This window comes from Sceloporus occidentalis, unplaced genomic scaffold, assembly GCF_023333645.1.
Source record: "Sceloporus occidentalis isolate IW3139 unplaced genomic scaffold, rSceOcc1.0.p SCAF_2, whole genome shotgun sequence".
NCBI classification, from domain to species: Eukaryota; Metazoa; Chordata; class Lepidosauria; order Squamata; family Phrynosomatidae; genus Sceloporus; species Sceloporus occidentalis.
This window is the reverse complement of record NW_028316982.1, coordinates 250,749,858-250,762,969: the sequence shown is the minus strand read 5'-3', so window position 1 is coordinate 250,762,969 and position 13,112 is coordinate 250,749,858. Positions and strand designations below refer to the sequence as shown.

Sequence of the window (13,112 nt, the reverse complement as noted above, 5' to 3'; positions counted from 1 at the left end):
TATCAACTAGATGACAGTGATCAATGGTGTCAAAGGCTGCAGACAAATCAAGAAGGATGAAAACAGAGTAAAGGCCATTAGCCTTGGCCTGTAAAAGGTCATTCGAAATCTTAGTGAGAGCTGTCTCTGTAGAATGCCGTGTGCGGAAACCAGACTGAAAGGGATCGAGAACGGAGTTGGCTTCAAGAAACTCAAGATAGTGAGCATAAACAAACCGTTCCAAAACCTTAGAAAGAAAGGGAAGAAGAGAAATCGAACGATAGCTAGACAAAGAGGATGGATCAAGAGAAGTTTTTTTTCAGAACTGGGGAAATGAGAGCATGTTTAAAGTCCGAAGGGACAGAGCCTGTAGAGAGAGAGAGATTGAAGATATGGAGAAGCGAGGGCAGAAAAGAGGGAGCTATAGAAATTAGAAGACGAGTAAGAATTGGATCAAGAGAACAAGTTGCAGGTTTGGAAGAGTTCAGAAGCATAGAGAGTTCATCCAAAGAAGCAGGAGGAAACACAGAAAATTTTTTAGGCGAAGGCGATAGAAGATTATTAGCAGAAGAAGAATCGGGAGGGACTATCTCAGAGCAAATAGCAGTAATCTTTGAGATGAAATAGTTAGCAAAGTCATTAGGAGTCAATGATGAAGAGACAGTAGGAGAGGGAGGTTTAAGCAAAGTGTTGAAGGTGGAGAACAAACGCTGCGGGCGCCTCTCATTGGCGGAGATCAATGATTTGTAATAATTCTGTTTTGCCATAGACAGGGCATGTGAGAAGGAAGAAAGAACAAATTTGTAATGAATAAAATTAGGCCACTGTTTCGACTTTCTCCAAAGATGTTCGGCCGCACTGGAGCACGACTGGAGAAACTTAACGATGGAGGTAAACCAGGGCCATACTTCTATGCACAGGCATACCTCCGTTAACAAAACTGCTGACAAGGAAACTTCTTTTTAGAAAGTCCGTTTATGTCCTCCTATCCCCTCTTTTTTTCCTTATCCTCTGTCTAGGTGGATATTCTTAAGAGCATTAGCATTGGAAGGATGGTGAAGGAGGGGTGAAGAAACAAAAACATTTACTGTCAGGTTGCAGCAGTGTGTGTGTGTGCAGTAAACAACTCAATAAAAGCTTGAGCTAGGTAATGATGGAATTCTACTCTAGTTATGTGTGCGCCTACCTGCAACAGGAAGCATTAGCTGTCTCTGGAATCCCTTATGGAACATATATAACACAGAGTAAAGGGGAAAGCAGATAAGCTTGCCTCATCAATTACCCTCATCATGTTAAAGAAGCTTAGATCTATAAATTTGGCCACCAAAATGGAAATTATAAGTACTGGAGGCTAATGAAAGGGGGGGGGGGGGGAGATATTGTCAGATGTATTTTGGAAGAAGTTTTCTAGTGGTCTTTTGAGGATTCAAAATGTTTTTCCTTACTTATTCAACATTTACATGACCTGGCTGTTTCATTTCAAATATGCATATTGTAAGTTTTGGATAAAAAGTTTGCTAAAACATGTTAAATTGTTCTTCTTTTCTGCAGTGTAGGAACCTGATTCTATTTATTCAAAGTTATTTCTGCTTTTGGTACCAAAAATTCTGTTAAAGAATTAATACTCAGAAGCATAACTCCTTTGCTAACTGAGGTATACCTGTACTTACTTTGCTGAATTGAGTCTTTAAAGTTTTTTTTCACAGCTTTCCTTCACAGGATAATAGTTTAGCACACAGTATGACTCCTATTTGTTTTGTAGATAACTTCTACCAAACAACTATATTTAACAGGGTCTCATCTCTACCTACCACACATCTGTCATTACTGCTTTTGTTTCAGCATCCAAAGCAAACACAGGATAATGTTGCTTTCTTACCTCCCTTGCAGACTCTGTAGCTTGTATCTGTGTTCCACTGCTTTTCAGCTTGCGTGCATTGTCAAGCTGAGCTTGAAGTTTTGCAGCTAAATCCTTTAAAGAGAACAGATGCTGCTGAATTTAATTGTACTATCAACAACAAATCCATCTCCTCTTAAATTGTTTGTGGGTTTTACTGTTCAAAGATCACCATACAGAAATATGAAGTTAATTTATCATATAAACAAAACTCTATAACCAAAGATCTTGATTTTCATATGCCGAAGTCAAATCAGTTTAAAATATTCAAGCAAATTCAAATGTCTTTTAAAGTAACAAGAGGCACATTTCGGTACGTGGGCTTAATTTTCCGAGGGTTTTAGACCTTCCAGATAATGTGAACAATGATTTCTCTTTGGATTTCACAGTTGAGATATATGGCAATAAAATAAATGCATTCAATACTATTTCTTCACATACCTTGTTTCCCATCAATTCTGCTTTCACAATTCTAGCACCCAGTTTGTTCATATCTTCATCACTAAGAATATGGGGATTCTCATCCTCTGAAAAAGGCCTAGTGAAAAGACCCCCCCCCCAAAAAAAAAAAAAACCAGTCAGCATGCAGAATGTGAAAATACAGTTCATTGTCCCAACCTGAAAAATGGGAAGGACTTGTAGCTGCAATACAGTGACTTATGACACACCCACAATAATACTTCAAGTGAGGCTCTGAGTAGTTCACAAACATGCTACTGCCAGAGGTCCTAGACCACATTGCAGGTTAGGGATCTGTGTTAAGAGAGAGAACTTCACATCATTAACTCTTCAAGGGAGTCTGTTGTTAAAACTGCAGATCAGAGTTAGGCCACAGGCTGCTCTAGATTCCCATTCAAATAACTCCCATACAGGCAGGTATCAAACTATTTAACCTTTCTTTTCATACATCTGATCAAACCATATTTTTAAGAGGGGAAGGGGCAATTTAGGACTATATAAATTTGAAAGTATCTTACAAAATAACTAAGTTAATAATTTAATTAAAAATTATAACCAAAACTATACTTGTCTATCCTTCATTATAAGAGACTGGGGTTTTTGCTCAGTATGATAATTAGCAAATTAAATAAAAAAGGTTTGGTGAACATGTTTTCAGCTGCTCTAAGATATTGGAAGGATATAATTTGTGATTTTCTCACAAATCTTGCTCCTTTTGAAACTGAGAAGCTATTTATATTCCAGGGAAAACCCAGTTTTAGATGAAGTAGGTATTAGCTCTATTGCTATATGACACCATTAAAAATCCACCATGTTAGCTTGTATTGTTGACCATGCATCCTATTTCAACTGTGCTAGAACAAACTTCTTGATCTAGAATCAAACTGATACGTCTGTATGTAAAAAGTGTCTACTGAAGAGAATTTCAAAATGAACTCTGCACAACAGGAAAGATGTGGAAGGTCAGAGTACTTAAGAAAGAGAGACAAACTATTTTTGAAATCTTCTCAAGGACAAACCTAAGCTTTCTGAACAATGACATGAGATCTAACAATTTTTCTTCTGTTCTCAAGTTTTTTATTTTCCTATGAAGTGCACCACAATTTGAATGTAAATGCACTTCTCCTCTCTCAAAGTAACATTTGGGTGAATCTGCCCAACAATTCTGTTTTGTCAAAGTGTGCATCATAAAGAAGCACAGAGGTCTTTCAGCATTCTAGAGTGTTTCAGGTAAGTGGAATCATCAGCTCTGCATCTATGTAAAGCCAGTCACTGTGATGAATCAGAAATGCCTCACTCTTTTGGTGAGATTTAAAACAAACAAACAAAAACTATTTAAAGTCGAAGGCTTTCATGGCCGGCATCCATAGTTTTTTGTGGGTTTTTCGGGCTATGTGGCCATGTTCCAGAAAAGTTTCTTCCTGACGTTTCGCCAGCATCTGTGGCTAGCATCTTCAGAGAATGCTTTGCCTGGAAAAAGTTGGGTGTATATATACTGTGTGAACCTGGGAGAAAAACTATTTATCAGTATACAACCATACATTATTGTCTGTCAATTTCGAAACCTAAGTATCTGTCTGCATTCTAATAATAGCAATACAGAAAATGAAACTAAGTTCTGTTAGATGTACAGTGGTTTATGGACATTACTTTTTTTCCAAAGAAAAGGAAAAAGATTAGATGTAGAAGGATCTACTGGCATTATATTATGTACCATCATTGAAACTACTAACTTAATATAATTTTTATAAATGATCATCTCTTTTGTTCTATCTATACGTAGCAGGAAAGACAAACCAAGAGAAAAAGATTCTCTCTTCTCAGATTAAACTCGTTGCCTCAAAAAATAGAATCACAAGACATGAAAGACTTGTGCTGGTCACAGTTAGTCGTTTCCAGTGCCCTTCTAATACCTCTTTTCTCTTTTTGTTTCTACCCAAGTAATGAAGAAATTCAAATAGTTAAAACACTAATCAAGAACACAGACTGAAGTTGAGAAATAAGAAGACTAGGAATGGGAAGGGCAACTATGAAAGAACTAGACAATATCCTAAAGAGTAAAGATATAGTAATAATAATAATAATAATAATAATAATAATAATAATAATTTGTATCCCACCTCTCCCTGTATTGGATCGAGGCGGGTAACAACAAACAAGAACAATTAAATCAAACATGAATATCAATAGATAAAAGCATAACATGACATATTAGATTCTAGTTCCCCAATCTCCCTTCCACCCTAAAATACCATTAAAAAACAATTCCCAATAGAATGGTTAAAAAACAGATCGGGATCAAAGTCCAGTGGGTACACCTAAACAAATGGAGAGTGAAAATTCTGAGGAGATCAGTTTGGGAAGGCCTGCCAGAAGAGATTAGTTTTTATTGCTTTCTTAAATGCCTCCAAAGATGTTATATGGCGGATCTCAACTGAACACTAAAGTTAGAATCATCCAAGTGATTATATTCCCCATCATTATATACAGATGCAACAGCTGGACAATGAAGAAAGCCGGTAAGAAGAAAATCAACTCATTTGAGATGTGGTATTGGAGAACAGTGCTAAGGATACAATGGACAAGCGAAAAGACTAATGAACAGGTCACTGAATAGATAAAATTCTGAAATTACCCAGGAAGCCAAGATGGTCAAATTGAGGATCTCTTACTTTGGCCACATCATGAGAAGGCATGACTCACTAGAAAAAACAGTAATACTAGGAAAAGTAGAGGGTAGTAGAAAGAGAGGAAAGCTGCACACCAGATAGATAAGACTCAATCAGAGAGGTTACGGGCATGGATTTGCAGAAACTAAGCACAGCAGTTGAAGATAAGGGGTCCTGGAGATGTCTCATCCATGAGATGTGGTCAACTCAAGGGCCATTAATAACAATAACAACAACAAAAGTGTTATTTTAGGTGTGCAAGCACTATGACAAAAAATAAAAAATAATCATACACATGGACAGTAGGTTAGCCAGAAGGCGGTCAAGCATGTTTAATACACCTTGGGCAATACTATGCATGGAGCACCATCAAAAACCTTCTTTTGCTTAATTTGTTTTCAAAACCAGCTCTCAGCGCTTAAAACAAGAAGTAAGGATATATGAAAGCTCCCCTGAGCTAACGTATATACATTTCCTTTGCTGTTTAGTAAATACCATGTCTCCATTATTTGGGTTTTTTTAGAACATACTTCCAAATAAGTGGGAAATTGTTTCTAGCCCAACCTGAGACCCATCATTAGGTAATTTTAGCTTATTCATTATGTTCATGAGTGTTTATATAAAAAAGATCACAATCCTAACAAGGTATGCCTTTAGGTTTATTTATATAAACTCAAAAAAAAAATTCTTATTACCCCAAATATGACAATTTGCTGTCCAACATCTCTTTTTTTTTCAAAGCATCCTTCTGAATCTCTTTGTGTTTCTCTCTTGTGTCTTTCTCCCCAATAACAAATTTCTCATTTCTAGATGATTTTTCATCTACAGTTTCTTTTCCAATGTCTTCCTTTGGTTGTGCTTTACGCCATCTTGGAATTGCATCATCATCATCATCATCACCAGGTTTTCTGAAACCATAACCCATAGAACTAGGAGTAACTAATCGGGATGAACGACTCTGCAGCTTGCCTTCTTGGTCGCCATCATCATTAGGTTTTAAGAACATAGCTTTTAAAGGTTTCAAAAAGGGTTTCTCATAATTTTTTATTGGATTAAAATCCCTTGCAGTCCTATAAGAAAAGTTTCTCACTGTAGATTCTTTAGTACTATGCTTTGGCTCTCTATCATCTGTTGGTCTGTCTCCCCTGGAATGTCTCTCTTCTTGAGAATAGTCTTCGTTATGCCTCTCATTAATATGTTCCTTATATGAATGCTTTTCTGTACTGCTTGCTTCTTGCTTCTCTTTTGCCTCCCTTTGTCTCGTACTACATTCCTTTCCTGGATATTTACTTTTTTGCCAACCTCTTTTCCAGTCATTTTCTTTTCGGATTACAGATGTCTCTGCTTCTTCTAACCTTGAACGAAACAGCTCTACTGACTATAAGAAGGAAAAACAAGGGACTTTAATATGAAGCAACTTCTGAAAACATATTCACATACATTGACATTGTAAAAGGCCAGAAGTTACACAAGTCTGATAATATCTCATCAAAAATTCTTGATATTAATTACATTTTTTTACTACTGCTCTTCCAATGAGCTCACAATTCCACTCCCTCCATTAATCTTCTAATGCTCCTGTGAAGATATAGCAAAGAGTATTGCCACAGGCCATCTAGTGAGCTCCCTAACTGAAGACAGATATGAACCCAAATTCCCCCAGTCAAGGATAACAATACAGCTATTATACCACACTGGCATAGAGCCAGCAAAAACTCTTGCTTCCCCCTGTTAACTCCTCTGTATATATATATATTCTAGTGTTTAGCATATTTACTTAGAAATCCCACTGATTACAACAGGATATTCTCCAAAGTGAACTCTGTAGGATTTCAGCTTCAGATCATACTTGATTTAAGTTTGCAAATGAGCAGAAACTGCACTAAAAAATTTTTAAAAGGGAGGGAGGGAGAAAGAAAAGGAATGCGACAGCTTTTAAGACTAACTGGTTCTATTTTACATGAGCCTTCATGAATATAAATCCAGTTCTTCAGGTGCAGTACAGAGTGCACTGTACTACACTCTGTACTGTATCTGAACAAGTTGGTTTATATCCCATGAAAGCTCATTCTAAAATAAAAAAACCAGTTAGTTTTAAATGTATTACCATATTCCTTTTCCCTGCTCTTCCTCCCCCTCCTGCAAGAGACTAACTTGGCTACTTCTTTGAAATCCACTGGGGGAAAAATGAGTAATGGTTTCAAAGCACTGTATTGACCTGACATTGTTGCTGTTGTGTGTTTCAAGTCATTTCCAACCCATAGCATCCCTAAGGCAAACCTATCATGGGGTTTTCTTGGCAAGATTTATTCAGAGGAGGTTTGCCTTTGCTTTCCTCTGAGGCTGACTTGCCAAAGATCACTCTGGGATTCCATGGCTGAACAGGGATGCAAAGCCATAGTCAAATGTTCAAACCACTACACCACATTCTCTCATATGACATGAGATACATAAAACAATTTACTGATAGTAGTCAAAGTGTGTTGCCTGATTCTTCAGTTATGCTGTTTGGCACATGCCTTTTCTCATTCATCTGGTTCTCCAGGTTTCTAATGGAAGAGTCAAGATGTGTGTCAGTTCACTCTTTAAGGGTTTTTGTGGGAGGAGGGGCAGGGGATAGATTTATTCCTTCAGTCTGCATCCCCTCATCCACCACTACATAGCTGATGGTGTGACTGGCCATTTTATGATAAGACTATGTTTGTGCAACCCCATGTAATACGTACATACACTGGAATTCTGACCATTAAGTAAACTTTCTCATCTAAACTCGTCTAACCTGCTTATCTAACAAAATAAATAAATAAATAAACCCAAGTATGTATTTCCTTTTAAATAAGTGCATTTATATGCATGAGTGAAATATGTGGGAAGCAGTATTTTCCCATTATACAAATATTTTTACAATGGACAGATATTTCCCTTTCAATACTTACCCCATATCTTTCAGCTACTATTTCATCCAAATCCCGTTTCTCCCTCTCAGATTGTTCCTTCATTCTTTGGTAAGATTTTCTCAGCCAACTTAACCCACCATCTTCTACTCCTGCCACTGCAGAAACAAATGATATTCAGCATACTGTTAGCCAATACTGTAACTTGATTATTTACTGCATATGTTGTGCATCACACACCTAACATATATTTGTCCACAGAAATATACTTAACACTGGCATAGTTCTCCAGTTTCTGCTCATGTTCTTAAAGTTTTCTGGAACCACAGCCCTCATCTCTTTACTTAAAATGAATCAATACTTGCCATATCCTTAAAGTGCTAAACAGAAAACAAACCTACCAGATTATCCATCTTCCTGCCAATCATTCTAACACATTCAGTGAAGAGGCTTCAAAAGAAGCCTTAAATGAAACTAGTTACTCAGTTTCTGCTTGAGAAATATTGCTTCATATTATATATCACTTCAGATTATGTTGACTATGTAAAAAGGCTGGCATAAGGCTTCAAGCCCTATGAAAAGTTAAAGTTACCACGACCAGCCATGGCAGCCCATAGAGAAAGGGGGGGGGGGGGGAACATATGTGATGATATCAGAACAAAAATTAGTCTATCTTACGTTCATAGAGGTGAGCAAGAAACAACACAAGTGGCTGATATCTTTGGCACCTGCCCTATGTTAAATATAACCTCTATTTCTGACTTAAAGAATCCTATGCTTTTTATTCTGGTGCTAAAATTAGGATTTGCACTTTTCAGTCTTTCTAAAATGGCAGCAGGAAACTCCTACCAACTTTTAATGCACTGAGCACTGAACAAGGTTTGTACAATTTTACAAATGGGATGCAATATGCTGAAAAACATCATTTTTGTTTGTTCTTGCAACAAATAAACAAAATAACCCTAGAGAAAGAAAAATTGAAGTGAAAAGGATTACATAAATAATATTCTTCACTAACTGCATCCTTAATGCACTTCATTTCAAATGGGATTCACAGAGTTCAGCGGCTGAATATTTTAAAGCTGCAATTTGTGTAATGGAATGAAAGAGACCAAAGGAGATGACAACAATTCATCATGTCCTGGTACAATCAGGTCTTTTTTTAATTAGTTCACAATTTAGATGTCCATTGTAGAAACTGAAGGTCAAGCCACTCAAGATTTTAAAAAGGAAGGAAGGAAGCAAAGAGGGGGAAAGTTAAAAGTATTCTTCAAAACTATGTGGTATGATTTTGGTCTTGAGATCATACTAGAAATTGCATGCAAATTTTAATTTAGTTTCCCTTGAATACTAATGAGGGGTTGCAGGGAAGAACAGATATTAGATCTTAGCAAAAAGGTCAAAAAACAGAAAGAGATGGAATCACACTATAACTTTCTAATTTAAATTGAAAGATTATGTTACCTTTTCCTGATGGTGTTACTTCTTCTGGTGGTAAACCTGTGCCGCCATCTTTCCAGTATGGGTTGAGCTCTCTTTCAGCAATCAGAGACTATTTAAAATACAGCAAACATCAACCACTGCATCACAGAAGCCCCTTTCATGTCCCATCAAATTCACTTTAGTCTTAATTACATAGGTACAAAACACTGCCGAAATAATCCAGATTGAGACCGCTTTAGCTGCTCTGACTCAATATTAGGGGATTCCAGCAGCTGTAGTTTTGTGAGACATGTAGGCTTCTCTGTGAGAGAAGTCTGGTGCCACAATAAACTACAATTCCCAGGATTCCTTAGCACTGAGCCAGGGCAGTTAAAAAGCAATCTCAAAGTACAGTGGACCCTTGTTATACACCGTGGATAACAAAATCTGTGGATGCTCAAGTCCCATTAAATATAATGACATAGCAAAATGGTGTCCCTTATAAAAAAATGGAAAATCAAGGTTTGATATTTGATATTTATACTTTTTTGAACATTTTCAAACCATGGATGCTTGAATCCGTGTATAAAAAATCCAAAGAAGGACCAACTGTAGATTATTTCTGCAGTGTGTTTTGGACCATATTTAATCACCCTTTCTGGATACCAGTGTTAGCTTTTATTTTTGTCTTTCATAAAAATGTCCTTCATCTTTCCAAAGAAATGGTTGAGAAAAGGAGTTTTAAAATATCCAATTTCCAACTATATAAAAGAGATCTGCTGTGTGCTAAATAAGAAATACATTTCATCCTTATAACCACTAAATGGATGCTAGACTTCCTTCATCTGTCTCAAAATAAAAAACACAGAGAATTCTCCTGTTACTTCTTTCACTCCATGAATTAGACAAATGATGTACATTAGCACTAACAATGAGATGCCACTGTTAATGGAATAAGCAAATAATCAAATAATCAGTACTATCTCTGACAATCAAGGGTTTGGTTTTTTTGGTTTTTAAAGGAAATCAATGATTTCATCTAAAAGGGCTTGTCTACATGGGTTATATGATTACCTCTAAAAGAGATTGTCTGCATGGGTTATTTGCTTCAAATTCCCCCTGGCTTGCTGCATCTTGGTTACATGACACAGGGCCAAAACTCTGAATCGGGCACAGACTGTCTTCACGATGTCTGTACCCAATTCAACCTTTCAACACACCAAGAATCTTCCTTACAGAGAAATGACAGATAGTAAGCTTTATGGAGCATCCAAAATGCTTTATATGTTAACACTCAAACACAAATCACATCTTCAGTGAGTCACACCTGTGAGTCACTAGGGGCAGAGCTAGCAGACTAGCTCTTTATTTTTTCTCCCAGAGCCTCTGCAGAGCAGTTCCTGCTACAGAGAAGAGGAGGAGAGAGGTAGCTGGGCAGCCATTTTAAGTGGTGACTGTTTAATTGTTTTTAAACTCTAGGAAGAGTGTGCTTGTAGTCACATCTTCAGTGAGTCACACTGAGTTTCAATTTTTATTTCATTTTTTTTAATCCAAGGAAATCTACTGCAAAGGCAGAATTGATCAAGCTCACTGCCACAAATTGTTGAAGCATCAGGGGCTTAGCGTTGGTGTTTTCTGGAGGATTCTTTTTTTCAGGAGGAAGCCCACAGTCCTGTGCCAGTAATTTCCTAAGACTTTTCAGTATGGACACTGACGGAACCACGGCAGTCACCTGCAACACTTGTGGGATGCTTGTCTTCTTGCCTAAAGAAGTGGAGAACTTCACATGCCCCAAGTGCAAATTGGTAGCCCTCTTGGAGGAGAAATTGCAGCAGTTGGAGTCCAGAGCAGCTACACTTCAGCATATTAGGGAGCAGGAGGATTTCCTGGACAGAACAGAACTAACAATCCTGGACAAATACCATGCAGAGGAAGATGCTAGAGCCGAGGAGGTCACTTCACATACACAGGAGGAAGATAGCTGGAGGAATGTCACACAGAGAAGTAGGCCAAGAAGGGATTGTTCGGGGAGCTTGCAGCTAGAGAATCGATTCAAAGCTCTTTCCCTTATCAAGGAGGATGAAGAAGAGCAACATGGACAGACTTCAGGGACAGAGCAGGCAAGCCTGAGCATCCCACCTAAGGGAACAGCTGCTGCTAAATCTCATAGGAGGCGTGTGGTCATAGTGGGGGACTCCTTGCTGAGGGGTACAGAAGCAGTGATTTGTAGGCCTGACAAGATGTCTCGAGAGGTGTGTTGTCTCCCAGGGGCAAAGATCCGTGATGTGACAGAGAGGCTGACAAGACTGGTCAAGCCTACTGACCAATACCCCTTCCTCTTGGTCCACGTGGGAACCAATGATACTGCAAGACACAGCCTGCAGAACATCAAAAGGGATTACGAGGCGCTTGGTAGGAAGCTGAAAGGAATGGATGTACAGGTTGTCATCTCGTCTCTTCTGCCAGTTGAAGGGCACGGTCCAGGAAGGGAGAGGAAAATAGCGGATGTGAACAACTGGCTTCGCAGATGGTGCTGCCGAGAACGATTTGGATTCTTTGATCGTGGGCTGCGGTTCCATGAGGAGGGACTTCTTGCAACGGACGGGTTGCATCTCACACCAGTTGGAAGAAATGTTTTTGCCAACAGTCTCAAGAACTTGATCAGGAGGGCTTTAAACTGAGTTCCGTGAGGAAGGGAGACAATATTAAGGAAGGCGAAAGGGCTGGAGAAAATAGTCAAACAGACATAGAGGAAACAAGAAAAAAAGTGCAAGGATCCAACAGTGGGAGGCAAATAAACTTGCACAAGCAAAAAGTAAATGGGACCCGTGGTCTGCGATGCCTCTACACTAATGCACAGAGCATGGGAAATAAGCAAGATGAACTCGAACTCCTAGTACAGCAAAGCAAATATGATATAATAGGCATCACTGAAACCTGGTGGGACGAGTCTAATGATTGGAATGTGGAAATAGAGGGGTATAACCTTTTTAAGAGAAATAGGCCAAACAGGAAAGGAGGAGGAATAGCACTATATGTCAGAGATATTTACGCCAGTGAAGAGATCCAGGACATCAATCATGGAAGCCAGGTGGAGAGCATCTGGATAAGAATCAAAGGGGAGGGAAACAACAAGGATGTTATGGTGGGAGTCTACTACAGACCCCCAAGTCAGACGGAGGAATTGGATGATGACTTTCTAGAACAGATGACCACACAGTCAGAAAAGAGAGATGTAGTAGTGATGGGCGACTTCAACTACCCTGATATTTGTTGGAAGTCAAACTCAGCCAGATCCTCAAGGTCTAGCAAATTCCTCACTTGCCTGGAAGACTATTTCATGGTCCAAAAGGTGGAAGAGGCAACAAGGGGGTCAGCTATTTTGGATCTGATCCTAACCAACAAGGATGACTTGGTTAATGGGGTGCAAGTGGTGGGATCCTTAGGTGGAAGTGACCATGTTTTCCTGGAGTTTGTTATACAATGGAGAGGAGAAGTCAGGCATAGTCAAACACGCATTCTAGACTTTAGGAGAGCGGATTTCAGTAAACTTAGAGAAATATTGAGGGTGATCCCATGGTCAGAAATACTAAAAGAGAAGGGAGTTCAGACCGGATGGGAGTTTCTCAAAAGAGAGATACTGAAGGCACAATTTCAAACAGTTCCAGTGAGAAAGAAAAATGGGAGGTGTCTCAAGAAACCAGGATGGATTACAAAGGAACTTTCAACCGAGCTAAGTTTGAAACGGAACATGTATAAGAAATGGAAAAAGGGGGAAATCACAAAAAAGGA

General features: G+C 38.5%; 1 protein-coding gene across 2 annotated transcripts in view; it reads right to left on the bottom strand.

The window, feature by feature from the left end:
* LOC149319982 (pre-mRNA splicing factor CWF19L2-like) overlaps positions 1–13,112 on the bottom strand; it is an 82,167-nt gene that overhangs the window by 42,993 nt on the left and 26,062 nt on the right. The window contains exons 6-10 of one of the 2 annotated variants that reach the window (XM_089512715.1): positions 9,363–9,450; positions 7,941–8,056; positions 5,700–6,382; positions 2,318–2,414; positions 1,859–1,951 (exon numbers count right to left, since the gene is read on the bottom strand). In XM_089512715.1, the coding sequence (XP_089368841.1) occupies positions 1,859–1,951; positions 2,318–2,414; positions 5,700–6,382; positions 7,941–8,056; positions 9,363–9,450 (1,077 nt within the window). The remainder of the gene's footprint in view (positions 1–1,858; positions 1,952–2,317; positions 2,415–5,699; positions 6,383–7,940; positions 8,057–9,362; positions 9,451–13,112) is intronic. The other variant, XM_089512716.1, reaches the window with a different exon arrangement.